At 48.7% G+C, this 25,839-nt stretch overlaps 1 protein-coding gene across 7 annotated transcripts in view; it reads left to right on the forward strand.

Moving 5' to 3' along the window:
• LOC110517131 (ELKS/Rab6-interacting/CAST family member 1) overlaps window positions 1-25,839 on the forward strand; it is a 278,426-nt gene that overhangs the window by 128,075 nt on the left and 124,512 nt on the right. For all 7 annotated transcript variants that reach the window (XM_036945331.1, XM_036945335.1, XM_036945332.1 and 4 more), the window contains 2 exons: window positions 16,157-16,294; window positions 21,500-21,640. In XM_036945331.1, the coding sequence (XP_036801226.1) occupies window positions 16,157-16,294; window positions 21,500-21,640 (279 nt within the window). The remainder of the gene's footprint in view (window positions 1-16,156; window positions 16,295-21,499; window positions 21,641-25,839) is intronic.

The raw sequence follows: 25,839 nt of genomic DNA on the forward strand, positions 1-25,839 counted from the left end.
TCTCTGTCTCTCTCTCTCTCTCCTCTCATCTCCCCTCTCTCCCCTCTCTCTCCTCTCTCTCCTCTCTCCTCTCTGTCCTCTCTCCTCTCTCTCTCTCTCTCCTATCTCTCTCTCCCCTCTCTCTCCCCTCTCTCTCCTATCTCTCTCTCCCCTCTCTCTCCTCTCTCTCCCCCCTCTCTCTCTCCCCTCTCTCCCCTCTCTCTCCCCCCTCTCTCTCTCCCCTCTCTCCCCTCTCTCTTCTCTCCCCTCTCTCTCCTCTCTCCTCTCTGTCCTCTCTCTCTCCCCCTCTCTCTCTCCTCTCATCTCCCCTCTCTCCCCTCTCTCTTCTCTCCCCTCTCTCTCCTCTCTCCTCTCTGTCCTCTCTCTCTCCCCCTCTCTCTCTCCTCTCATCTCCCCTCTCTCCCCTCTCTCTTCTCTCCCCTCTCTCTCCTCTCTCCTCTCTGTCCTCTCTCTCTCCCCCTCTCTCTCCTCTCTCTCCAATATGAATGTAGTTTTGATCTTTGTTTTTTGTTCTCTCCTCTGTTTCTTCTTCTCTCTGTCTGCCGTGTTACAATGCCACGTCCCCCCCCCCCCCCCCAAAGAAAAGTAGTGTGTCAGTTCAAAGATGCAAGCTCAAAAGGCTACATGAGAACGACAAAGCAGAGAGTGAAATGAATTGAGAGCAACAAGGTTTTGTTTAGTCTGTGATGTGTTGTTTGTGTGTTAGTGGTTTTCTGTGTGACTGAATGAGAGCATGTTAGAGCTCTTGTTTCTCTGCCTTGTTAGTGAGGAGACAGTCAAAGGAGATGGAGAGGAAATGAGAGAGAGAGAGAGAGAGACAGAGATGGGGATAGACAGAGACAAGAGGTAAAGACAGGGAAAGGAAGAGGTAGAGATAGGGAGGGAGGGAATAGAGAGAGAAAAGAGACTGAGATGAAGAGGCTAAATGAATGATAACCCCCCCGCATTACACAGGGAGAATCCCTTCTCTACAGTCTGGGGGGGAGGGAGGGAGGGAAAAGAGATGACACAGATAGAAAGATGGAGAGAGAGAGAAACTAGACAGTTTAAAAGAGAGAAACTAGACTTCATTTTTGCTTTTGTCTCTGTGTGATAGGAGGAAGTTTCTGGAAGTTTCTAATAAATCAGATTTTCATCTTTCTCCATCTCCTCCGCCTCCTCCTCTTCTGCCGCCTCCTTTGTCTCCTCGTCCTCTCCTCTTGTGTGTGGCGGGTGCAGCAGACACAAAGCCTGGCAGCGTGCCACCTACCTGTCAGGACTCACCCATTCATGTGCCAGTCAGGCCAACCCTCATTTGCATCGCTGAGCAGGGTCTGCTTTCTCTATCCATCACCCCCTCCTTACCTCCTCTACCCTTTCCCTCCTTATCCCCTCCCTCCTCACCCCTCCTTACCTCCTCTACCCTTTCCCTCCTTATCCCCTCCCTCCTCACCCCTCCTTACCTCCTCTACCCTTTCCCTCCTTATCCCCTCCCTCCTCACCCCTCCTTACATCCTCTACCCTTTCCCTCCTTATCCCCTCCCTCCTCACCCCTCCTTACCTCCTCTACCCTTTCCCTCCTTATCCCCTCCCTCCTCACCCCTCCTTACCTCCTCTACCCTTTCCCTCCTTATCCCCTCCCTCCTCACCCCTCCTTACATCCTCCCTCCTCTACCCTTTCCCTCCTTATCCCCTCCCTCCTCACCCCTCCTTACCTCCTCTACCCTTTCCCTCCTTATCCCCTCCATCCTCACCCTCCTTACCTCCACCCTCCTCTACCCTTTCCCTCCTTATCCCCTCCCTCCTCACCCTCCTTACCTCCACCCTCCTCTACCCTTTCCCTCCTTATCCCCACCCTCCTCACCCCTCCTTACCTCCTCCCTCCTCTACCCTTTCCCTCCTTATCCCCTCCCTCCTCACCCCTCCTTACCTCCTCCCTCCTCTACCCTTTCCCTCCTTATCCCCTCCCTCCTCTACCCTTTCCCAGTCAGGACTGATGCTGGAGGGAGAGGAGAGGAGAGAAGTGGAGGGGAGGGGAAGCGAGGAGAGGAGAGGAGAGGAGAGGAAAGGAGGGGGAGAAGAGGGGAGGAGGGGAGAGAAGGGGTCAGGAGAGGAACGGGAGAGGAGGGGAGTAGGGGATAGGATGGGGAGATGAGGGAGAGGAGGGAGAGGAGGGGAGAGGAGGACAGTAGGGGATAGAATGGGGAGATGAGGAGAGGAGAGGGAGAGGAGGAGAGTAGGGGATAGGATGGGGAGATGAGGGAGAGGAGGGAGAGGAGGAGAGAGGAGGACAGTAGGGGATAGAATGGGGAGATGAGGAGAGGAGAGGGAGAGGAGGAGAGTAGGGGATAGGATGGGGAGATGAGGGAGAGGAGGGAGAGGAGGGGAGAGGAGGACAGTAGGGGATAGAATGGGGAGATGAGGAGAGGAGAGGGAGAGGAGGAGAGTAGGGGATAGGATGAGGGGAGAGGAAGAGAGGGAGAGGAGGAGAGTAGGGGATAGGATGGGGAGATGAGGGGAGAGGAAGAGAGGAGGAGAGTAGGGGATAGGATGGGGAGATGAGGGAGAGGAGGGAGAGGAGGAGAGTAGGGGATAGGATGGGGAGATGAGGGAGAGGAGGAGAGGGAGAGGAGGAGAGTAGGGGATAGGATGGGGAGATGAGGGGAGAGGAAGAGAGGGAGAGGAGGAGAGTAGGGGATAGGATGAGGAGATGAGGGAGAGGAGGAGAGGAGAGGAAAGAAGAGGCACATCAGTAAGTTAAACAAAACACTCTTTAATAATTCACTATCCCCCCTTTCCTCCCCTTTCCTCCCTCCATTCCCTTTCCTCCCTCCTTCTCCCCCCCCCCCCCCCCCCCCCCCCCCCCCCCCCCCCCCCCCCCACACACACACACACATCCCTTTAAATATCTCAGCCAGGATGCTCTTTCTGTCTTCTCCTGTCTCTGGTGTATTCTACTACATGTGGATGAAACCAGAGCAGAGAGCTGGCAGAGGTTTGGTAGGGAAGAGGAGGGAGAGAGAGAGAGAGAGAAAGAGAGAGAGAGAGAGAGAGAGAGAGATACAGGGAGAGAGAGAGAGAGAGAGGCAGAGAGGGGAGAGAGAGAGACAGAGAGAGAGAGAAAGAGACAGAGAGAGAGAGAAAGAGAGAGAGACAGAGAGAGAGAGAAAGAGGGAGAGGGATTGCGGCTCTCACAGACCTGTTAGTTTTTCTTTAAGAAGCCCTCCTGTTCTCCACTCATTACCTGTATTAACTGCACCTGTTTGAACTCGTTACCTGTATAAAAGACACCTGTCCACACACTCAATCAAACAGACTCCAACCTCTCCACAATGGCCAAGACCAGAGAGCTGTGTAAGGACATCCGGGATAAAATTGTAGACCTGCACAAGACTGGGATGGGCTACAAGGACAATAGGCAAGCAGCTTGGTGAGAAGGCAACAACTGGCGCAATTATTAGAAAATGGAAGAAGTTCAAGATGACGGTCAGTCACCCTCGGTCTGGGGCTCCATGCAAGATCTCACCTCGTGGGGCATCAATGATCATGAGCAAGGTGAGGGATCAGCCCAGAACTACACGGCAGGACCTGGTCAATGACCTGAAGAGAGCTGGGACCACAGTCCCACAGAAAACTTTTAGTAACACACTACGCAGTCATGGATTAAAATCCTGCAGCGCACGCAAAGTCCCCCTGCTCAAGCCAGCGCATGTCCAGGCCCGTCTGAAGTTTGCCAATGACCATCTGGATGATCCAGAGGAGGAATGGGAGCAGGTCATGTGGTCTGATGAGACAGAAATATAGCTTTTTGGTCTAAACTCCACTCGCCGTGTTTGGACGAAGAAGAAGGATGAGTACAACCCGAAGAACACCATCCCAACCTTGAAGCATGGAGGTGGAAACATCATTCTTTGGGGATGCTTTTCTGCAAAGGGGACAGGACAACTGCACCGTATTGAGGGGAGGATGGATGAGGCCATGTATCGCGAGATCTTGGCCAACAACCTCCTTCCCTCAGTAAGAGCATTAAAGATGGGTCGTGGCTGGGTCTTCCAGCATGACAACGACCCGAAACACACAGCCAGGGCAACTAAGGAAAGGCTCCGTAAGAAGCATCTCAAGGTCCTGGAGTGGCCTAGCCAGTCTCCAGACCTGAACCCAATAGAAAATCTTTGGAGGGAGCTGAAAGTCCATATTGCCCAGCGACAGCCCCGAAACCTGAAGGATCTGGAGGTCTGTATGGAGGAGTGGGCCAAAATCCCTGCTGCAGTGGGTGCAAACCTGGTCAAGAACTACAGGAAATGTATGATCTCTGTAATTGCAAACAAAGGTTTCTGTACCAAATATTAAGTTCTGCTTTTCTGATGTATCAAATACTTATGTCATGCAATAAAATGCAAATTAATTACTTAAAAATCGTATAATCATGTGATTTTCTGGATTTGTGTTTTAGATTCCGTCTCTCACAGTTGAAGTGTACCTATGATAGAAATTACAGACCTCTACATGCTTTGTAAGTAGGAAAACCTGCAAAATCGGCAGTGTATCAAATACTTGTTCTCCCCACTGTATATGTAGCTAGAGACAGTTAGACCCAGAGATAGAGACAGTTAGACCCAGAGAGAGAGACAGTTAGACCCAGAGAGAGAGACAGTTAGACCCAGAGAGAAGGACCGTTAGATCCAGAGAGAGAGACAGTTAGACCCAGAGAGAGAGATTCAGCCCCCTTAAGTTAATACTTTGTAGCGCCACCTTTTGCTGCGATTACAGCTGTAAGTCGCTTGGGGTATGTCTCTATCAGTTTTGCACATCGAGAGACTGACATTTTTTCCCATTCCTCCTTGCAAAACAGCTCGAGCTCAGTGAGGTTGGATGGAGAGCATTTGTGAACAGCAGTTTTCAGTTCTTTCCACAGATTCTCGATTGGATTCAGGTCTGGACTTTGACTTGGCCATTCTAACACCTGGATATGTTTATTTTTGAACCATTCCAATGTAGATTTTGCTTTATGTTTTGGATCATTGTCTTGTTGGAAGACAAATCTCCGTCCCAGTCTCAGGTCTTTTGCAGACTCCATCAGGTTTTCTTCCAGAATGGTCCTGTATTTGGCTCCATCCATCTTCCCATCAATTTTAACCATCTTCCCTGTCCCTGCTGAAGAAAAGCAGGCCCAAACCATGATGCTGCCACCACCATGTTTGACAGTGGGCATGGTGTGTTCAGGGTGATGAGCTGTGTTGCTTTTACGCCAAACATAACGTTTTGCATTGTTGCCAAAAAGTTCAATTTTGGTTTCATCTGACCAGAGCACCTTCTTCCACATGTTTGGTGTGTCTCCCAGGTGGCTTGTGGCAAACTTTAAACGACACTTTTTATGGATATCTTTAAGAATTGGCTTTCTTCTTGCCACTCTTCCATAAAGGCCAGATTTGTGCAATATACGACTGATTGTTGTCCTATGGACAGAGTCTCCCACCTCAGCTGTAGATCTCTGCAGTTCATCCAGAGTGATCATTGGCCTCTTGGCTGCATCTCTGGTCAGTCTTCTCCTTGTATGAGCTGAAAGTTTAGAGGGACGGCCAGGTCTGTAGATTTGCAGTGGTCTGATACTCCTTCCATTTCAATATTATAGCTTGCACAGTGCTCCTTGGGATGTTTAAAGCTTGGGAAATCTTTTTGTATCCAAATCCGGCTTTAAACTTCTTCACAACAGTATCTCGGACCTGCCTGGTGTGTTCCTTGTTCTTCATGATGCTCTCTGCGCTTTTAACGGACCTCTGAGACTATCACAGTGCAGGTGCATTTATACGGAGACTTGATTACACACAGGTGGATTGTATTTATCATCATTAGTCATTTAGGTCAACATTGGATCATTCAGAGATCCTCACTGAACTTCTGGAGAGAGTTTGCTGCACTGAAAGTAAAGGGGCTGAATGATTTTGCACTCCCAATTTTTCAGTTTTTGATTTGTTAAAAAAGTTTGAAATATCCAATAAATGTCGTTCCACTTCATGATTGTGTCCCACTTGTTGTTGATTCTTCACAAAAAAATACAGTTTTATATCTTTATGTTTGAAGCCTGAAATGTGGCAAAAGGTCGCAAAGTTCAAGGGGGCCGAATACTTTCGCAAGGCACTGTAAAAACAAAGACAATTGTGCCATCTTGTTTGCTTAACGTTAATTTAAGGAATTTTAAATTATTTATGTTTTCACTTTTGATACTTAAGTATATTTAAAACCATGTACTTTTAGACTTTTACTCAAGTAGGATTTTACTGGGTATATTTCACTTTGACTCAAGTAGGATTTTACTGGGTGACTTTCACTTAGACTCAAGTAGGATTTTACTGGGTGACTTTGACTCAAGTAGGATTTTACTGGGTGACTTTCACTTTGACTCAAGTAGGATTTTACTGGGTGACTTTCACTTTTACACAAGTAGGATTTTACTGGGTGACTTTCACTTTTACTCGAGTCATGTTCTATGAAGGAATCATTACTGCATATTACTGCATATGTGTGCACATGGAACACTGCTGGGATCTTTTATTTCAGCTGGTGAAACATGGGAGCAACACGTCACGCTGTATGTTATTCCGTGTAGATACTCTACACACTGCAGACCACAGAGAGTTGGACAGGAAGGTCTCAGACAACATCCTGTTGGTAAAGGGATGGTTATTTGGGGAAGAGCAACACAGAGTAATTTTGTGAAGTGGTCATTGATTAGCAGAAGTGACTGTAGTGACGTTGTCTGTAGCTGCCTGGTGCAGAATGGATGGACCATGTTGGAGACGGCTGCTGTGTGTTGAGAGGCAGGACCGGAACCGGAACTAACTAGAGAGATACAACTCCTTCCTAAAATATCCAGGATTAAAATGTCTCTGTGTGTGTGTGTGTGTCTCGGTGTGTGTGTGTGTCTCAGTGTGTGTGTGTCGGTGTCTATGTGTGTGTGTGTCTCGGTGTCTCTGTGTGTGTGTGTCTCGGTGTGTGTCTCTCGGGGGTTGGTCTCGGTGTCTGTCTCGGAGTCTGTGTGTGTCTCGGTGTCTGTGTTTGTCTCGGTGTCTTGTGTGTGCGTCTCGGTGTTTGTGTCTTGTGTGTGTCTCGTGTCTGGTGTGTGTGTCTGGTGTGTGTGTGTGTCTTGTTGTGCGTGTGTGTGTGTGTGCGTGTGTGTGTGTGTGTGTGTGTGTGTGTGTGTGTTATCCAGGGCCCTAATGAGACAGTGTTACACCACAGCCAGTCTGAAGAAGCGCAGGCTGGATCAAAGGAACAGTCTCTCTGAATGTCAAGTGTGTTGGAGGGTTCAGACAAGTCTGCACAGGAGGGTGTGTGTGTGTGTGTGTGTTTGGCTGCTTTCTACTGTCCCTCCATACATTTCAAGGTGTCTATTTCTATGTCTGTGTACATATTGGTGTGTGTTTTGTGTCCTGACTTCTGGCAGGTTGTCAATCAGGCTGTCAGGTAGACTGGGGATTAATGAGCCATTGGACATAGTGTAGGTCACTGGGCAGACTCAATCCACCATGTGCATGAAAACGACTTGTCTTTCATTGAATGACAACAAAGACTTTACTGAAGAATCATTACTGAATAATCCCTACTGAAGAGTGTATAATCCCTACTGAAGATTGTATAATCCCTACTGAAGAGTGTATAATCCCTACTGAAGAGTGTATAATCCCTACTGAAGAGTGTATAATCCCTACTGAAGAATCACTACTGAATAATCCCTATTGAAGAGTGTATAATCCCTATTGAAGAATCACTACTGAAGAATCATTACTGAATAATCCCTACTGAAGAGTGTATAATCCCTACTGAAGAGTGTATAATCCCTACTGAAGAATCACTACTGAAGAATCACTACTGAAGAATCCCTACTGAAGAATCACTACTGAAGAATCACTACTGAAGGATCCCTACTAAAGAATCACTACTGAAGAATCACTACTGAAGAATCACTACTGAAGAATCACTACTGAAGGATCCCTACTGAAGAATCCCTACTGAAGAATCACTACTGAAGAATCCCTACTGAAGAATCACTACTGAAGAATCACTACTGAAGTATCACTACTGAAGGATCCCTACTGAAGAATCACTACTGAAGAATCACTACTGAAGGATCCCTACTGAAGAATCCCTACTGAAGGATCCCTACTGAAGAATCCCTACTGAAGAGTGTATAATCCCTACTGAAGAATCACTACTGAAGAATCACTACTGTATAATCCCTACTGAAGAATCACTACTGAAGAATCCCTACTGAAGAATCACTACTGAAGAATCCCTACTGAAGAATCACTACTGAAGAATCCCTATTGAAGAATCACTGACGAAGGGGCGTAGACTTCGGCTTGACTCAATAATTTTTTTTTGTGTCCCCGAACAACTGAAAAAACCCTTAGTGAAGTCCAGAAAGAATAACTTCTGAACTGTTACAGCTGGTTAAACCACAGAGAGAGAGAGAGAGAGAGAGAGAGAGAGAGAGAGAGAGATCAGTAGGGCATGAGTCAACCCTGTTTGAGACCAGATCAAACCAACAGTTTACAGTGTGAGAGCCCGTTACTAAGACAGCCCTTTCCTTTTCTCAACTATGAAACTATTCACATTAAAACACCTCTGACTATCAGCATCACAGACCAAGTATCAATCCCAAATGGCACCCTATATCCTTTACTGTGGACTACTTTTTTGACCAGAACCCTATGGCACTTCAGTGCACTACATAGGGAATAGGGTGCCATTTGGGATGGAATTTAGGACATCTGTCTAAACATGTCTGAACATTATTTAAAACAATAAACCGGCCAAACTCTGGTTTTGTTTCTTCTTGGGAATCAGCTGTAGTAGTTTGAACTGCACCAGGGCAGAAAAATTCATTATCAAATTTCTTCTCACTTTTTTTCCACTCAACTTTTTTTCCGTTTGTTTTTCTTCTGCGAAGCCTTTGTGCCAAAACATCCAGCGGTTTAATTAAATTCATACTGTAAGTTGACACAATTGTATATTTTGTTACGATGACGACCATGAACTCTCGTTGTTGGCTACGTCGCAGGTTATTTTAGTTTGATTCGTATTTTGAGGGGAAGTTTAGAAGAAAAAAACATGATTTTTAATTATTAAGATGAACAACAGCTAAAGATGATTCTGGACTGACAGAGAGGAGGATATGAGATAAAGACTGAGAAAGAGAGAGAGAGGAAGATAGAAGGAGATAAAGACTGAGAAAGAGAGGGAGAGGAGGATAAGAGATAAAGACTGAGAAAGAGAGGGAGAGGAGGATAGAAGGAGATAAAGACTGAGAAAGAGAGGGAGAGGAGGATAGAAGGAGATAAAGACTGAGAAAGAGAGAGAGAGGAGGATAGAAGGAGATAAAGACTGAGAAAGAGAGGGAGAGGAGGATAGAAGGAGATAAAGACTGAGAAAGAGAGGGAGAGGAGGATAGAAGGAGATAAAGACTGAGAAAGAGAGGGAGAGGAGGATAGATGGAGATAAAGACAGAGGGAGAGGAGTGTCGTGTCTTTGGCTATGCCGGATTAAGTGATATGACATGCTATTCTATAAAATAATTTATCCGTAATTAATATTACCTGATTGAGCTAATCATGTAAATGTAATTAACTAGAGAGTCGGGGCACCACAAAATAATATTTATAGAGCTGTTATCTTCTGAATAAACTCTTAAAGACCTAGTAACATTTTACATCAATAGCAGTCAATATTAATCGTCACCTTAATTCAGTCTCATCTGAAAGTTGTAAATTCTTGGTTATCTTCACGAACCCTGGCTAACAAGTTGAATCAGCAATGCAAAATTGGGTTTAATTATTTATTTACTAAATACCTAACTAATCACACAGAATTACACATACACATAATTAATCAACTTGATTACAAATTACGTCATAAAGGAAAACGTCCCTAGTGGGCGAAACAGATATGACAGCTGGTTACACAAAAGAAAAGGGGCTGGGTTTGAGTGAAAGAGCGGGAAGACTGAGGAACAAAGGGTGAAGCTGTGCTATCGTAAATATAGTATCTTATGCATTCTAAATTACCGCCCATTTGGAAAAGGAAAATGCAATAAATATTTACTCTGAGCTGCGCTTCGGTAGGTTGGTGGTAGATGGAAGGCCGTGTTGCCAAACCGAGTCCTTTGAAGAATGTCTCTGATGGTCAATTGGATACGTTGTAGTAACGTCGTTGTGTGATAGACGGGATACTCTGTCTGTTCCTTCCTAACCCTCGTTTGCATCTGCTGTTGCTAACTCAACGGCTAGGAGGTATCACTTCTGTAGTGAAAGAGTTCGAAGTTCATACCATTCGCAACCAAAACTCACGCTGATATTGGCTTCGTTCTGTAGTTATTGTCTGAACCATTCTGACATCGGACCGTCGTCCTCACATCCTCGTCAAGGCTTTATATAGGAAGGGAGAGGAGGGCGTGTTCGAAAAGTTTTATAGCCCATGTCCCTTCGCAGGGGCGGGCCACTGATTGAGCAGAGCCCTAACCTTATGGAAACACAAATCTCACATTTTAGAAGCTAAAATCACATTTCACCCCATCACGAATAATTTCATATTCAAACGTTTATATTAAATAACAATTCCATGTGAATCCGATAACTCTGATGTGTAGACTTTCCACTGTAGAGTTTATGTCATCTTATCATTGATGAGAATGTCTCAGATGACAACTGAACTGACATCATATTCATTAAGTACCACCGCATATGTTCAACTGGTCGGATTACCAGAATATAGTTAATTTCCCCCCACCTTCCGATGTTCCCAGAATCTCTATGTTAACCAAGGGATTTTCAAATATCATATCAGTAGGGTAGAGAGAGGAAAAAGGGGGAAAGAGGTATTTATGACTGTCATAAACCTTCCCCCAGGCCAATGTCATGACAGGAGGATAGGAGATAAAGACTGAGAAAGAGAGGGAGAGGAGAATAGAAGGAGATACTGACTGAGAAAGAGGGGGAGAGGAGGATAGGTGATAAAGACTGAGAAAGAGAGGGAGATATCACTCTTCGTGGCTAGTCGTCGGTTCTGTAGACTAGGTCTCCCTTCCACTCCCTGTCTGAGTGGCTTTCCCAGACTCACACATACGGGTACATTAGTATCCCTAGCCACTTGATCCCTCCCCCTCAAATGGGTCCCTCTTCTAGATCTCAGAGATCTAAACAGTCTAACAGAGGATAAGATTGAGATATTACCATATTGTTTAAATCTTCATGAGCCATGCTGCGGGGTTAGGGGTACGGCGGGGTTAGAGTACGGCTGGGTTAGGGGTGCTGCGGGATTAGGGGTGCTGTGGGGTTAGGGATGCTGCGGGGTTAGGGGTGCTGCGGGGTTAGGGGTGCTGTGGGGTTAGGGATGCTGCGGGGTTAGGGATGCTGCGGGGTTAGGGATGCTGCGAGGTTAGGGGTGCTGCGGGGTTAGGGGTGCTGCGGGGTTAGGGGTGCTGCGGGGTTAGGGGTGCTGCAGGGTTAGGGATGCTGCGGGGTTAGGGGTGCTGCGGGGTTAGGGGTGCTGCGGGGTTAGGGGTGCTGCGGGGTTAGGGATGCTGCAGGGTTAGGGGTACTGCGGGTTTAGGGGTGCTACGGGGTTAGGGATGCTGCGGGTTAAGGGTACAGCGGGGTTAGGCGTATGGCGGGGTTAGGTGTGCTGCGGGGTTAGGTGTGCTGCGGGGTTAGTGGTGCTGCGGGGTTAGGGGTGCCGTGGGGTTAGGGGTGCTGCGGGGTTAGGGATGCTGCGGGGTTAGGGGTATGGCGGGGTTAGGTGTGCTGCAGGGTTAGGGGTGCTGCGGGGTTAGGGGTCCTGCGGGGTTAGGGGTGCTGCGGGGTTAGGGGTGCTGCGGGGTTAGGGGTGCTGCGGGGTTAGGGGTACGGCGGGGTTAGGTGTACTGCCGGGTTAGGGATGCTGCGGGGTTAGGGTACGGTGGGGTTAGGGATGCTGCGGAGTTAGGGGTGCTGCGGGGTTAGGGATGCTGCGGGGTTAGGGGTACGGCGGGGTTAGGTGTACTGCCGGGTTAGGGATGCTGCAGGGTTTAGGATACGGCGGGGTTAGGGATGCTGCGGGGTTAGGGATGCTGCGGGGTTAGGGGTATGGCGGGGTTAGGGATGCTGCGGGGTTAGGGGTGCTGCGGGGTTAGGGGTGCCGCGGGGTTAGGGGTGCTGCGGGGTTAAGGATGCTGCGGGGTTAAGGGTGCTGCGGGGTTAGGGGTGCTGCGGGGTTAGGGGTGCAGCGGGGTTAGGGGTGCTGCCTGGTTAGGGATGCTGCGGGGTTAGGGGTGCTGCGGGGTTAGGGGTGCTGCGGGGTTAGGGGTGCTGCGGGGTTAGGGGTGCTGCGGGGTTAGGGATGCTGCGGGGTTAGGGGTGCTGCGGGGTTAGGGGTGCTGCGGGGTTAGGGGTGCTGCGGGGTTAGGGGTGCTGCGGGGTTAGGGATGCTGCGGGGTTAAGGGTGCTGCGGGGTTAGGGGTGCTGCAGGGTTAGGGGTACGGCGGGGTTAGGGGTGCTGCGGGGTTAGGGATGCTGAGGGATTAGGGGTACGGCGGGGTTAGGGACGCTGAGGGGTTAGGGGTGCTGCGGGGTTAGGGGTACGGCGGGTTAGGGGTGCTGCGGGGTTAGGGGTGCTGCGGGGTTAGGGTGCGGCAGGGTTAGGGGTACGGCGGGGTTAGGGGTGCTGCGGGGTTAGGGGTGCTGCAGGGTTAGCGGTATGTTGGGCTTAGGGGTGCTGCAGGGTTAGGGGTACGGCGGGGTTAGGGGTACGGCGGGGTTAGGGGTGCTGCGGGGTTAGGGGTGCTGCGGGGTTAGGGGTGCTGCGAGGTTAGGGGTACGGCGGGGTTAGGGGTACGGCGGGGTTAGGGATGCTGAGGGGTTAGGGATGCTGCGGGGTTAGGGGTGCTGCGGGGTTAGGGATGCTGCGGGGTTAGGGGTACGGCGGGGTTAGGGATGCTGCGGGGTTAGGGGTGCTGCGGGGTTAGGGGTGCTGCGGGGTTAGGGGTGCTGCGGGGTTAAGGATGCTGCGGGGTTAAGGGTGCTGCGGGGTTAGGGGTGCTGCGGGGTTAGGGGTGCAGCGGGGTTAGGGGTGCTGCCTGGTTAGGGATGCTGCGGGGTTAGGGGTGCTGCGGGGTTAGGGGTGCTGCGGGGTTAGGGGTGCTGCGGGGTTAGGGGTGCTGCGGGGTTAGGGATGCTGCGGGGTTAGGGGTGCTGCGGGGTTAGGGGTGCTGCGGGGTTAGGGGTGCTGCGGGGTTAGGGGTGCTGCGGGGTTAGGGATGCTGCGGGGTTAAGGGTGCTGCGGGGTTAGGGGTGCTGCAGGGTTAGGGGTACGGCGGGGTTAGGGGTGCTGCGGGGTTAGGGATGCTGAGGGATTAGGGGTACGGCGGGGTTAGGGACGCTGAGGGGTTAGGGGTGCTGCGGGGTTAGGGGTACGGCGGGTTAGGGGTGCTGCGGGGTTAGGGGTGCTGCGTGGTTAGGGGTGCGGCAGGGTTAGGGGTACGGCGGGGTTAGGGGTGCTGCGGGGTTAGGGGTGCTGCAGGGTTAGCGGTATGTTGGGCTTAGGGGTGCTGCAGGGTTAGGGGTACGGCGGGGTTAGGGGTGCTGCAGGGTTAGGGGTACGGCGGGGTTAGGGGTGCTGCGGGGTTAGGGGTGCTGCGGGGTTAGGGGTGCTGCGAGGTTAGGGGTACGGCGGGGTTAGGGGTACGGCGGGGTTAAGGATGCTGAGGGGTTAGGGATGCTGCGGGGTTAGGGGTGCTGCGGGGTTAGGGATGCTGCGGGGTTAGGGATACGGTGGGGTTAGGGGTACGGCGGGGTTAGGGGCCTTCATACACCAGCCTTCTGATTGGATGAGACAGGGGACAGACAGCTCATTGCCATGGTCACCGACTTTGACCTGACTTTGACAGATAAGAAAAGAGATGAAGTCGTCAAACTGCCTCAGAGAAACAAAACACTTGAATAATGCATTTTATATTTGTGATTAACAGCAATTAACTATATTTATGGTGTGATTAGTTATATTTATGGTGTGATTAGTTTTGTACTTTGGTTCTCACCCCCTCAATCATTATTTCAACAGAGAGAGTCAGAGAGAGAGAGAGAATGGGAGAGAGAGACATAGAGAGAGAGAATGGGAGAGAGAGTCAGAGAGAGAGAGTCAGAGAGAGAGAGAGTCATAGAGAGAGAGTCATAGAGAGAGAGAATGGGAGAGAGTCATAGAGAGAGAGAATGGGAGAGAGAGAATTATAGAGAGAGAATGGGAGAGAGAGAATGATAGAGCGAGAATGGGAGAGCGAGAATGGGAGAGAGAGAATGGGAGGAGAGGGAGAGAGAGAATGGGAGAGAGAGAATGGGAGAGCGAGAATGGGAGAGAGAGAATGGGAGAGGGAAAGAGAGGGGAGGGAGAGAGAATGGGAGAGGGAAAGAGAGGGGAGGAGAGAGAATGGGAGAGGGAAAGAGAGGGGAGGAGAGAGAATGGGAGAGAGAGAATGGGAGAGGGAAAGAGAGGGGAGGGAGAGAGAGAATGGGAGAGAGAGAATGGGAGAGCGAGAATGGGAGAGAGAGAATGGGAGAGGGAAAGAGAGGGGAGGGAGAGAGAATGGGAGAGGGAAAGAGAGGGGAGGAGAGAGAGAATGGGAGAGGGAAAGAGAGGGGAGGAGAGAGAATGGGAGAGAGAGAATGGGAGAGAGAGAATGGGAGAGGGAAAGAGAGGGGAGGGAGAGAGAGAATGGGAGAGAGAGAATGGGAGAGCGAGAATGGGAGAGAGAGAATGGGAGAGGGAAAGAGAGGGGAGGAGAGAGAGAATGGGAGAGGGAAAGAGAGGGGAGGGAGAGCGAATGGGAGAGAGAGAATGGGAGAGGGAAAGAGAGGGGAGGGAGAGCGAATGGGAGAGAGAGAATGGGAGAGAATGAATGGGAGAGGGAAAGAGGGGGGGGGGGGGGAGGACATTCACATTTATACACAAGGTGATATATTGACACCAGTTTATGTCAAACGCGATAGACAGAATATTGCAGGTATTAATCAAATCAGTCTGTGTTTAATTAAATGTGAAATAGGAGAAAGAAACAGACAGTCTCTTCATTGAGCTGTCTCTGATGATGGATGTGTGTGTGTGTGTGTGTGTGTGTGTGTGTGTGTGTGTGTGTGTGTGTGTGTGTGTGTGTGTGTGTGTGTGTGAGAGCTCTCTTACATACCCATGCCATTTATCAACCTCTCAGCTCCAGGTACTGAAGCCACCTTTCACAGCCAGATAAGAAAAGTTGACAATACAAATTAAACACTGTTTTATTCACCCCTCATTTTTTTGTGGAAAGTGGAAATAATTTATCCGGTTTACTGTTAAACGTTGACAGTTTCCAGTAATATACATTCCCTTTGCAAAGCTATTCAGGAAACATCGCTCTGCGCTGGAAAATCTGAATGGCCACAGTGTGTGTTCTCTGGAAAAACTGTTGTGTTGTGTTCTTTCTGTTGTGTTGTGTTCTTTCTGTTGTGTTCTATTGTGTTGTGTTGTGTTCTATTGTGTTGTGTTGTGTTCTATTGTGTTGTGTTGTGTTCTATTGTGTTGTGTTGTGTTCTATTGTGTTGTGTTCTATTGTGTTGTGTTGTGTTCTATTGTGTTGTGTTGTGTTCTATTGTGTTGTGTTGTGTTCTATTGTGTTGTGTTGTGTTCTATTGTGTTGTGTTGTGTTCTGTCTGTTCTGTTTGTGTTGTGTTCTATTGTGTTGTGTTCTGTTCAGTTTGTTCGTTCTACATTGAACACATGCTTTTCTGTCTTTGTTTGTCGTGTGTGTGTGTGTGTGTGTGTGTGTGTGTGTGTGTGTGTGTGTGTGTGTGTGTGTGTGTCACTCAAGCAAGATCTTATGTGTGTGTTTTCTGCTGACTCACAATGCTCCCTCTCCGTCCCTCATCCATTCCCCCTCCCTTCCCTTCCCCCTCTCTCTCTCTCCCTCATCCATTCCCCCTCCCTTCCCTTCCCTCTCTCTCTCTCTCTCCCTCATCCATTCCCCCTCCCTCCCTCTCTCTCCTTCTTCCCCTCCCTCCCTCTCTCTCCTTCCTCCCCTCCTTCCTTTCCTCCCTCTCTCTTCTCCTCCCTCCCGTTTGCCTCCCCCCTCCCTCCTCCTTCCCTTCCTCTCTCCTTTCCTCTCTCTCCCTCTCTTCAGATTGAGAATCTACAGGAGCAGCTGAGAGACAAGGAGAAACAGATGAGTAGTCTGAAGGACAGAGTCAGGTCTCTCCAGACAGACACCTCCAACACTGACACAGCTCTCACCACCCTGGAGGAAGCACTGGCTGAGAAGGTATATATTATAGAAACACACACATGAGCTTTAGGGCTCCCGAGTGGCACAGCGGTCTAAGGCACTGCATCTCAGTGTTAGAGGCGTCACTACAGACACTGGTTTGATCTCCCGGGCTGTATCACAACCGGCCGTGATTGGGAGTCCCATAGGGTGGCGCACAATTGGCCCAGCTTCGTCCAGGTTAGGGAGGGTTTGGGCGGGATAGGCCGTCCAGGTTAGGGAGGGTTTGGCCGGGAAAGGCCGTCCAGGTAGGGAGGGTTTGCCCGGGATAGGCCGTCCAGGTTAGGGAGGGTTTGGCCGGGAAAGGCCGTCTAGGTAGGGAGGGGTTGGCCGTCATTGTAAAATTAGAATTTGTGAAATCTATGAAAATAAAAGCTGTGGTTTTGTTGTGAGAATGATGCTATAATACACAGCAGTACTACACTACTACACTACTACACTACACTACACTACTACACTACACAACTACGCTACCACACTACTACACTACTACACTACACTACTACACTACACTACACTACCACTCTAATACACTACTACACTACACTACTACGCTACCACACTACTACACTACACTACACTACTACATCACTACACTACACTACCACACTACTGCACTACCACAATACACTACTACACTACTACGCTACCACACTACTACACTACACTACTACAATACTACACTACCACACTACACTACTACACTACTACGCTACCACACTACTACACTACACTACTACACTACACTACACTACCACTCTAATACACTACTACACTACACTACTACGCTACCACACTACTACACTACACTACACTACTACATCACTACACTACACTACCACACTACTGCACTACCACAATACACTACTACACTACTACGCTACCACACTACTACACTACACTACTACAATACTACACTACCACACTACTACACTACCGCAATACACTACCACACTACTACACTACCACAATACACTACCACACTACTACACTACCACAATACACTACTACACTACTACGCTACCACACTACTACATTACACTACTACACTACACTACACTACCACTCTAATACACTACCACAATAACTACCACACTACTATACTACTACACTACTACACTACCACACTACTACACTACTATACTACTACACCACCACACTACTACACTACCACAATAACTACCACACTACTATACTACCACACTACTACACTACTATACTACTACACCACCACACTACTATACTACCACACTACTACACCACCACACTACTACACTACCACACTACTATACTACCACACTACTACACCACCACACTACTACACTACCACACCACCACACTACTACACCACCACACCACTACACTACTACACCACCACACTACTACACTACTATATCACCACACTACTATACTATTACACTACTACACTACCACACTACCACTACTACACTACTACACCACATGACTACACCACTACACTACTACACTACCACCCTACTACACTACCACTTCTACACTACTACACTACTACACTACTACACCACTACTACACTACTACACCACTACTACACTACTACACTACACTACACTACTACACTACACTACTACACTACCACCCTACTACACTACCACTTCTACACTACTACACTACTACACTACTACACCACTACTACACTACTACACCACTACTACACTACTACACCACTACTACACTACTACACTACACTACACTACTACACTACTACTACACTACTATACCACTACTACACTACACTACTACACTACTACACCACTACTACACTACTACACTACTACACTACTACACTACACTACTACACTACTACACTACTACACTACTACACTACTATACCACTACTACACTACACTACACTACTACACTACTACACTACACTACTACACTACACTACACTACTACACTACACTAATACACTACCACTTCTACACTACTACACCACACTACTACACTACACTACACTACTACACCACTACTACACTACTACACTACACTACTATACCACTACTACACTACTACTACACTACTACACTACTACACTACTACACTACTATACCACTACTACACTACACTACACTACTACACTACACTACTACACTACACTACACTACTACACTACACTAATACACCACTACTACACTACTACACTACTACACTACTATACCACTACTACACTACACTACACTACTACACTACTACACTACACTACTACACTACACTACACTACTACACTACACTAATACACTACCACTTCTACACTACTACACCACACTACTACACTACACTACACTACTACACCACTACTACACTACTACACTACTACACCACACTACTACACTACACTACACTACTACACCACTACTACACTACTACACTACTACACTACTACACCACTACTACACTACACTACACTACTACACCACACTACTACACTACACTACACTACTACACCACTACTACACTACTACACTACTACTACACTACTACACTACTATACCACTACTACACTACACTACTACACTACTACACCACTTCTACACTACTACACTACTACACTACTACACTACACTACTACACTACCGCAATACACTACCACACTACTACACTACCACAATACACTACCACACTACTACACTACTACACTACTATACCACTACTACACTACTACACTACTACACTACTACACCACTACTACGCTACTACAATACACTACTACACTACACTACCACCACAGGTTGTGAAACAATATCTCTCTTTCAAATGTCTCCCTTTTCTCTCTCTACTCCTCCCCTTTCTCTCTACTTTCTCCATCTCTACTTTCTCCATCTCCCTCCCCCTTTTCTCTCTCTACCCCTCCCCTCTCTCTCCCTCTTTTCTCCGGACACGTCAGGTGGTTCTCTTTCCCTCTCCCTCTCCTCTCTCTCCCTCTCCTCTCTTTCCCTCTCCCTCTCTTTCCCTCTCTTCTCTTTCCCTCTCTTCTCTTTCCCTCTCCCTCTCTTTCCCTCTCTTCTCTTTCCCTCTCCTCTCTTTCCCTCTCCCTCTCTTTCCCTCTCTTCTCGTTCCCTCTCTTCTCTTTCCCTCTCTTCTCTTTCCCTCTCTTCTCTTTCCCTCTCCTCTCTCTCCCTCTCCTCTTGTTCCCTCTCCTCTCTTTCCCTCTCCCTCTCCCTTCCTGACCCACTCTTTCTCTTCCTCTCTCTCATCCTCTCTACCTCTCTATCCCTCTCACCCTGTCTCTCCCTCTCTCCTCTCCTCTCACCCTTTCTCTCACCCTCTCTCTCTCATCTCCATCTCCATCTCTCTCTCCCTCTCTCCCTCTCTCTCTCTCTCTCTCTCTCTCTCTCCCTCTCTCTCTCTCTCTCTCTCTCTCTCTCTCTCTCTCTCTCTCTCTCTCCTCTCCTCTCCTCTCCTCTCCTCTCCTCTCCTCTCCTCTCCTCTCCTCTCCTCTCTCCCCTATCTCTCTCCCTCTCCCCTCTCTCTCTTCCTCACCCACTCTCTCTCTTCCATGCAGAGCGAGGTTGAGGTTGACACACAAACACACAGGTGTGAGATAAACAGAGCCAACCGTTGGTCTTCCAGTACGTGGTGTGTGTTGTTCTGACTGGCTGTGAAGGTTGAACACTCTGTCAGACACTGTTCTAGTTGTGATATAAGGAGTGTGAGCTACACTATTAAATGTTACTGAGCTTGTGATTTAATCAGTGTAGTAAGTTCGAGCGCCTGTTAAACTTTGATGGACTGTGTGTGAGGCGATGAATGAGGAAAAACATACTTATTATTCAACCTAAAGTGGTTATTATTAGTTTAATATGATGTAATAATAGCCATTAAATTATAGTAATTTCCAGTAGATTATTTTCCAGGCCAGTTGTAATGGCCCTCAAAACAACATTCAGACCCCGTTGTCAATAGAAACCAATAGAAGATGAACTCTTAGGCAGGGCGGCCCACCTAGTGCCCGATGGGACAAGAACATCCCGGTCAGCCAAACCCTCCCCTAACCCGGACAACGGTGGGCTAAACCCTCCCCTAACCCGGACGACGCTGGGCTAAACCCTCCCCTAACCCGGACGATACTAGGCTAAACCCTCCCCTAACCCGGACGACGCTGGGCTAAACCCTCCCCTAACCCGGACGACGCTGGGCTAAACCCTCCCCTAACCCGGACGACGCTGGGCTAAACCCTCCCCTAACCCGGACGATACTAGGCTAAACCCTCCCCTAACCCGGACGACGCTGGGCTAAACCCTCCCCTAACCCGGACGACGCTGGGCTAAACCCTCCCCTAACCCGGACGACGCTGGGCTAAACCCTCCCCTAACCCGGACGACGCTGGGCTAAACCCTCCCCTAACTCGGACGACGCTGGGCTAAACCCTCCCCTAACTCGGACGACGCTGGGCTAAACCCTCCCCTAACCCGGACGACGCTGGGCTAAACCCTCCCCTAACCCGGACAACGCTGGGCTAAACCCTCCCCTAACCCGGACGACGCTGGGCTAAACCCTCCCCTAACTCGGACGACGCTGGGCTAAACCCTCCCCTAACTCGGACGACGCTGGGCTAAACCCTCCCCTAACCCGGACGACGCTGGGCTAAACCCTCCCCTAACCCGGACAACGCTGGGCTAAACCCTCCCCTAACCCGGACGACGCTGGGCTAAACCCTCCCCTAACCCGGACGATGCTGGGCTAAACCCTCCCCTAACCCGGACGACGCTGGGCTAAACCCTCCTCTAACCCGGACGACGCTGGGCTAAACACTCCCCTAACCCGGACGACGCTGGGCCAAACCCTCCCCTAACCCGGATGACGCTGGGCTAAACCCTCCCCTAACCAGGACGACGCTGGGCTAAACCCTCCCCTAACCCGGACGACGCTGGGCTAAACCCTCCCCTAACCCGGACGACGCTGGGCTAAACCCTCCCCTAACCCGGACGACGCTGGGCTAAACCCTCCCCTAACCCGGACGATACTGGGTTAATTGTCGCGTCCGGTTGTGACAGAGCCTGGACTCTAACCCAGGATCTCTAGTAGCAGAGCTATCACTGTGATGCAGTGTCTTAAACCACCGCGCCACTCGGGAGGCCCTGACCTCTATCTACCCATTCCTCTACAGGTGAGTATATGTGACTGTCCCCATGTGTGAATTAATCCTTTGACCCTCTCTGTAGGAGCGTATCATTGAGCGTCTGAAGGAGCAGAGAGACAGAGACGACAGAGAGAAGACAGAAGACATCGAGTCCAACAAGAAAGAACTGAAGGAGCTCAGAGAGAAACTCAGTCTACTGCAGGGAGACCTGTCTGACCGAGAGGTGAGCTACAATGAGCAGACAGGCACCACACTCAGTCTCCTGCAGGGAGACCTGTCTGACCGAGAGGTGAGCTACAATGAGCAGACAGGCACCGCACTCAGTCTACTGCAGGGAGACCTGTCTGACCAATAGGTGAGCTACAATGACCAGACAGGCACCACACTCAGTCTACTGCAGGGAGACCTGTCTGACCAATAGGTGAGCTACAATGACCAGACAGGCACCACACTCTGTCTACTGCAGGGAGACCTGTCTGATCGAGAGGTGAGCTACAATGACCAGACAGGCACCACACTGTCTACTGCAGGGAGACCTATCTGACCAATAGGTGAGCTACAATGACCAGACAGGCACCCCACTCAGTCTACTTCAGGGAGACCTGTCTGACCAATAGGTGAGCTACAATGACCAGACAGGCACCCCACTCAGTCTACTGCAGGGAGACCTGTCTGACCAATAGGTGAGCTACAATGACCAGACAGGCACCCCACTCAGTCTACTGCAGGGAGACCTGTCTGACCAATAGGTGAGCTACAATGACCAGACAGGCACCCCACTCAGTCTACTGCAGGGAGACCTGTCTGATCGAGAGGTGAGCTACAATGGCCAGACAGGCACCCCACTCAGTCTACTGCAGGGAGACCTGTCTGACCGAGAGGTGAGCTACAATGACCAGACAGGCACCCCACTCAGTCTACTGCAGGGAGACCTGTCTGACCGAGAGGTGAGCTACAATGACCAGACAGGCACCACACTCAGTCTACTGCAGGGAGACCTGTCTGACCGAGAGGTGAGCTACAATGACCAGACAGGCACCCCACTCAGTCTACTGCAGGGAGACCTGTCTGATCGAGAGGTGAGCTACAATGACCAGACAGGCACCCCACTCAGTCTACTGCAGGGAGACCTGTCTGACCGAGAGGTGAGCTACAATGACCAGACAGGCACCCCACTCAGTCTACTGCAGGGAGACCTGTCTGACCGAGAGGTGAGCTACAATGACCAGACAGGCACCACACTCAGTCTACTGCAGGGAGACCTGTCTGACCGAGAGGTGAGCTACAATGACCAGACAGGCACCCCACTCAGTCTACTGCAGGGAGACCTGTCTGACCGAGAGGTGAGCTACAATGACCAGACAGGCACCACACTCTGTCTACTGCAGGGAGACCTATCTGACCAATAGGTGAGCTACAATGACCAGACAGGCACCACACTCAGTCTACTGCAGGGAGACCTGTCTGACCAATAGGTGAGCTACGTTGACCACACAGGGATAACACAATGACCATACAATCATCGAACCAAGACCATATTCTGACCCCACGATGACCCCACCCAAGCTGCCTGACCTGCAAGGTCACCTTAAATTCCAGCCAGTCATTTTTCTTGAGAAATAGTCCACAGAGTATTAGATTGGATGAGTCACAGACTCCTTGAATGACAGACAGACAGTCCCGCACAAACATCAGCAATTGACTCTCTCTCTGCCTATTGATTGACTGGCTACTGCCCTGTCCTGAGAGTGGCAGGCAGACAGAGCAGAGGAGAATATTAAACCATGAGCCTATGTGACTGTCTGGCAGAGACAAGGCATTCGTCTGAGGAAAGACCAGGAGCTGTCAGCCAGTCAGTCAGCCATGGACCACTGCTGATGTTCTCAGTCTGCTGTTTGTCTCAGAGACACTCTGAATGAACGGACAGAATGATAAAAGGAGGAGGGGATGGACCTGGGACTTGACTCAGGGGTGGGCTGAGGTCTGTGGGCATTGCATTTGTGTGTGTGTGTGTGTGTGTGTGTGTGTGTGACAACAAGATAAAGGGTTCCTCTGTTGATAGCCTACCTCAAAATGTTATCTTTCTCTCTTGGGCCCCCCCCCCCCCTCTCTTAGACAACCCCTAGTTCCACAGAAAACAGGCCCAACATTGAAATGGACATTCAGTACAGATGATTGTCACTTGGACACGTGCAGGTACACACACACAGGAGAGCTGTAAACATCCTGTCACATATTCTACTACATAATGGCAGAATAGGTTTGTTGTTCCTGTTATTCCTATACTGTGTGAGCCTCGGTATTCCTCTAGGCTGTCTGTCTGCTCCTAATACAGCTTCAACACATCACACAATATAATACCCAACCACCAAGCCACTTCCCTTCTCCAGCTGTACCAACATACTATAACATCCAGCTACCAACACACTATAACATCCAGCTACCAACACACTATAACATCCAGCTACCAACACACTATAACACCCAACCACCAAGCCACTTCCCTTCTCCAGCTACCAACATACTATAACACCCAGCTACCAACACACTATAACACCCAGCTACCAACACACTATAACATCCAGCTACCAACACACTATAACACCCAACCACCAAGCCACTTCCCTTCTCCAGCTACCAACATACTATAACATCCAGCTACCAACACACTATAACATCCAGCTACCAACACACTATAAAATCCAGCTACCAACACACTATAACATCCAGCTACCAACATACTATAACATCCAGCTACCAACATACTATAACATCCAGCTACCAACATACTATAACACCCAACCACCAAGCCACTTCCCTTCTCCAGCTACCAACATACTATAACACCCAGCTACCAACACACTATAACATCCAGCTACCAACACACTATAACATCCAGCTACCAACACACTATAACATCCAGCTACCAACATACTATAACATCCAGCTACCAACATACTATAACATCCAGCTACCAACACACTATAACATCCAGCTACCAACACACTATAACATCCAGCTACCAACACACTATAACATCCAGCTACCAACATACTATAACATCCAGCTACCAACATACTATAACATCCAGCTACCAACATACTATAACATCCAGCTACCAACATACTATAACATCCAGCTACCAACACACTATAACATCCAGCTACCAACATACTATAACATCCAGCTACCAACATACTATAACATCCAGCTACCAACACACTATAACATCCAGCTGTACAACACACTATAACATCCAGCTACCAACATACTATAACATCCAGCTACCAACACACTATAACATCCAGCTACCAACACACTATAACATCCAGCTACCAACATACTATAACATCCAGCTGTACCAACACACTATAACATCCAGCTACCAACATACTATAACATCCAGCTACCAACACACTATAACATCCAGCTACCAACACACTATAACATCCAGCTACCAACATACTATAACATCCAGCTACCAACACACTATAACATCCAGCTACCAACACACTATAACATCCAGCTACCAACATACTATAACATCCAGCTACCAACATACTATAACATCCAGCTACCAACACACTATAACATCCAGCTACCAACACACTATAACATCCAGCTACCAACATACTATAACATCCAGCTTCCAACATACTATAACATCCAGCTGTACCAACATACTATAACATCCAGCTACCAACACACTATAACATCCAGCTACCAAAATACTATAACATCCAGCTGTACCAACATACTATAACATCCAGCTACCAACATACTATAACATCCAACTACCAACATACTATAACATCCAGCTGTACCAACATACTATAACATCCAGCTACCAACACACTATAACATCCAGCTGTACCAACATACTATAACATCCAGCTACCAACACACTATAACATCCAGCTACCAACATACTATAACATCCAGCTGTACCAACATACTATAACATCCAGCTACCAACACACTATAACATCCAGCTGTACCAACATACTATAACATCCAACTACCAACATACTATAACATCCAGCTGTATCAACATACTATAACATCCAGCTACCAACATACTATAACATCCAGCTGTATCAACATACTATAACATCCAGCTACCAACATACTATAACATCCAGCTGTACCAACATACTATAACATCCAGCTGTACCAACATACTATAACATCCAGCTGTATCAACATACTATAACATCCAGCTACCAACATACTATAACATCCAGCTACCAACATACTATAACATCCAGCTGTACCAACACACTATAACATCCAGCTGTACCAACATACTATAACATCCAGCTACCAACATACTATAACATCCAGCTGTACCAACACACTATAACATCCAGCTGTACCAACACACTATAACATCCAGCTACCAACATACTATAACATCCAGCT

Source organism: Oncorhynchus mykiss, chromosome 15, assembly GCF_013265735.2.
Source record: "Oncorhynchus mykiss isolate Arlee chromosome 15, USDA_OmykA_1.1, whole genome shotgun sequence".
Lineage (NCBI taxonomy): Eukaryota > Metazoa > Chordata > Actinopteri > Salmoniformes > Salmonidae > Oncorhynchus > Oncorhynchus mykiss.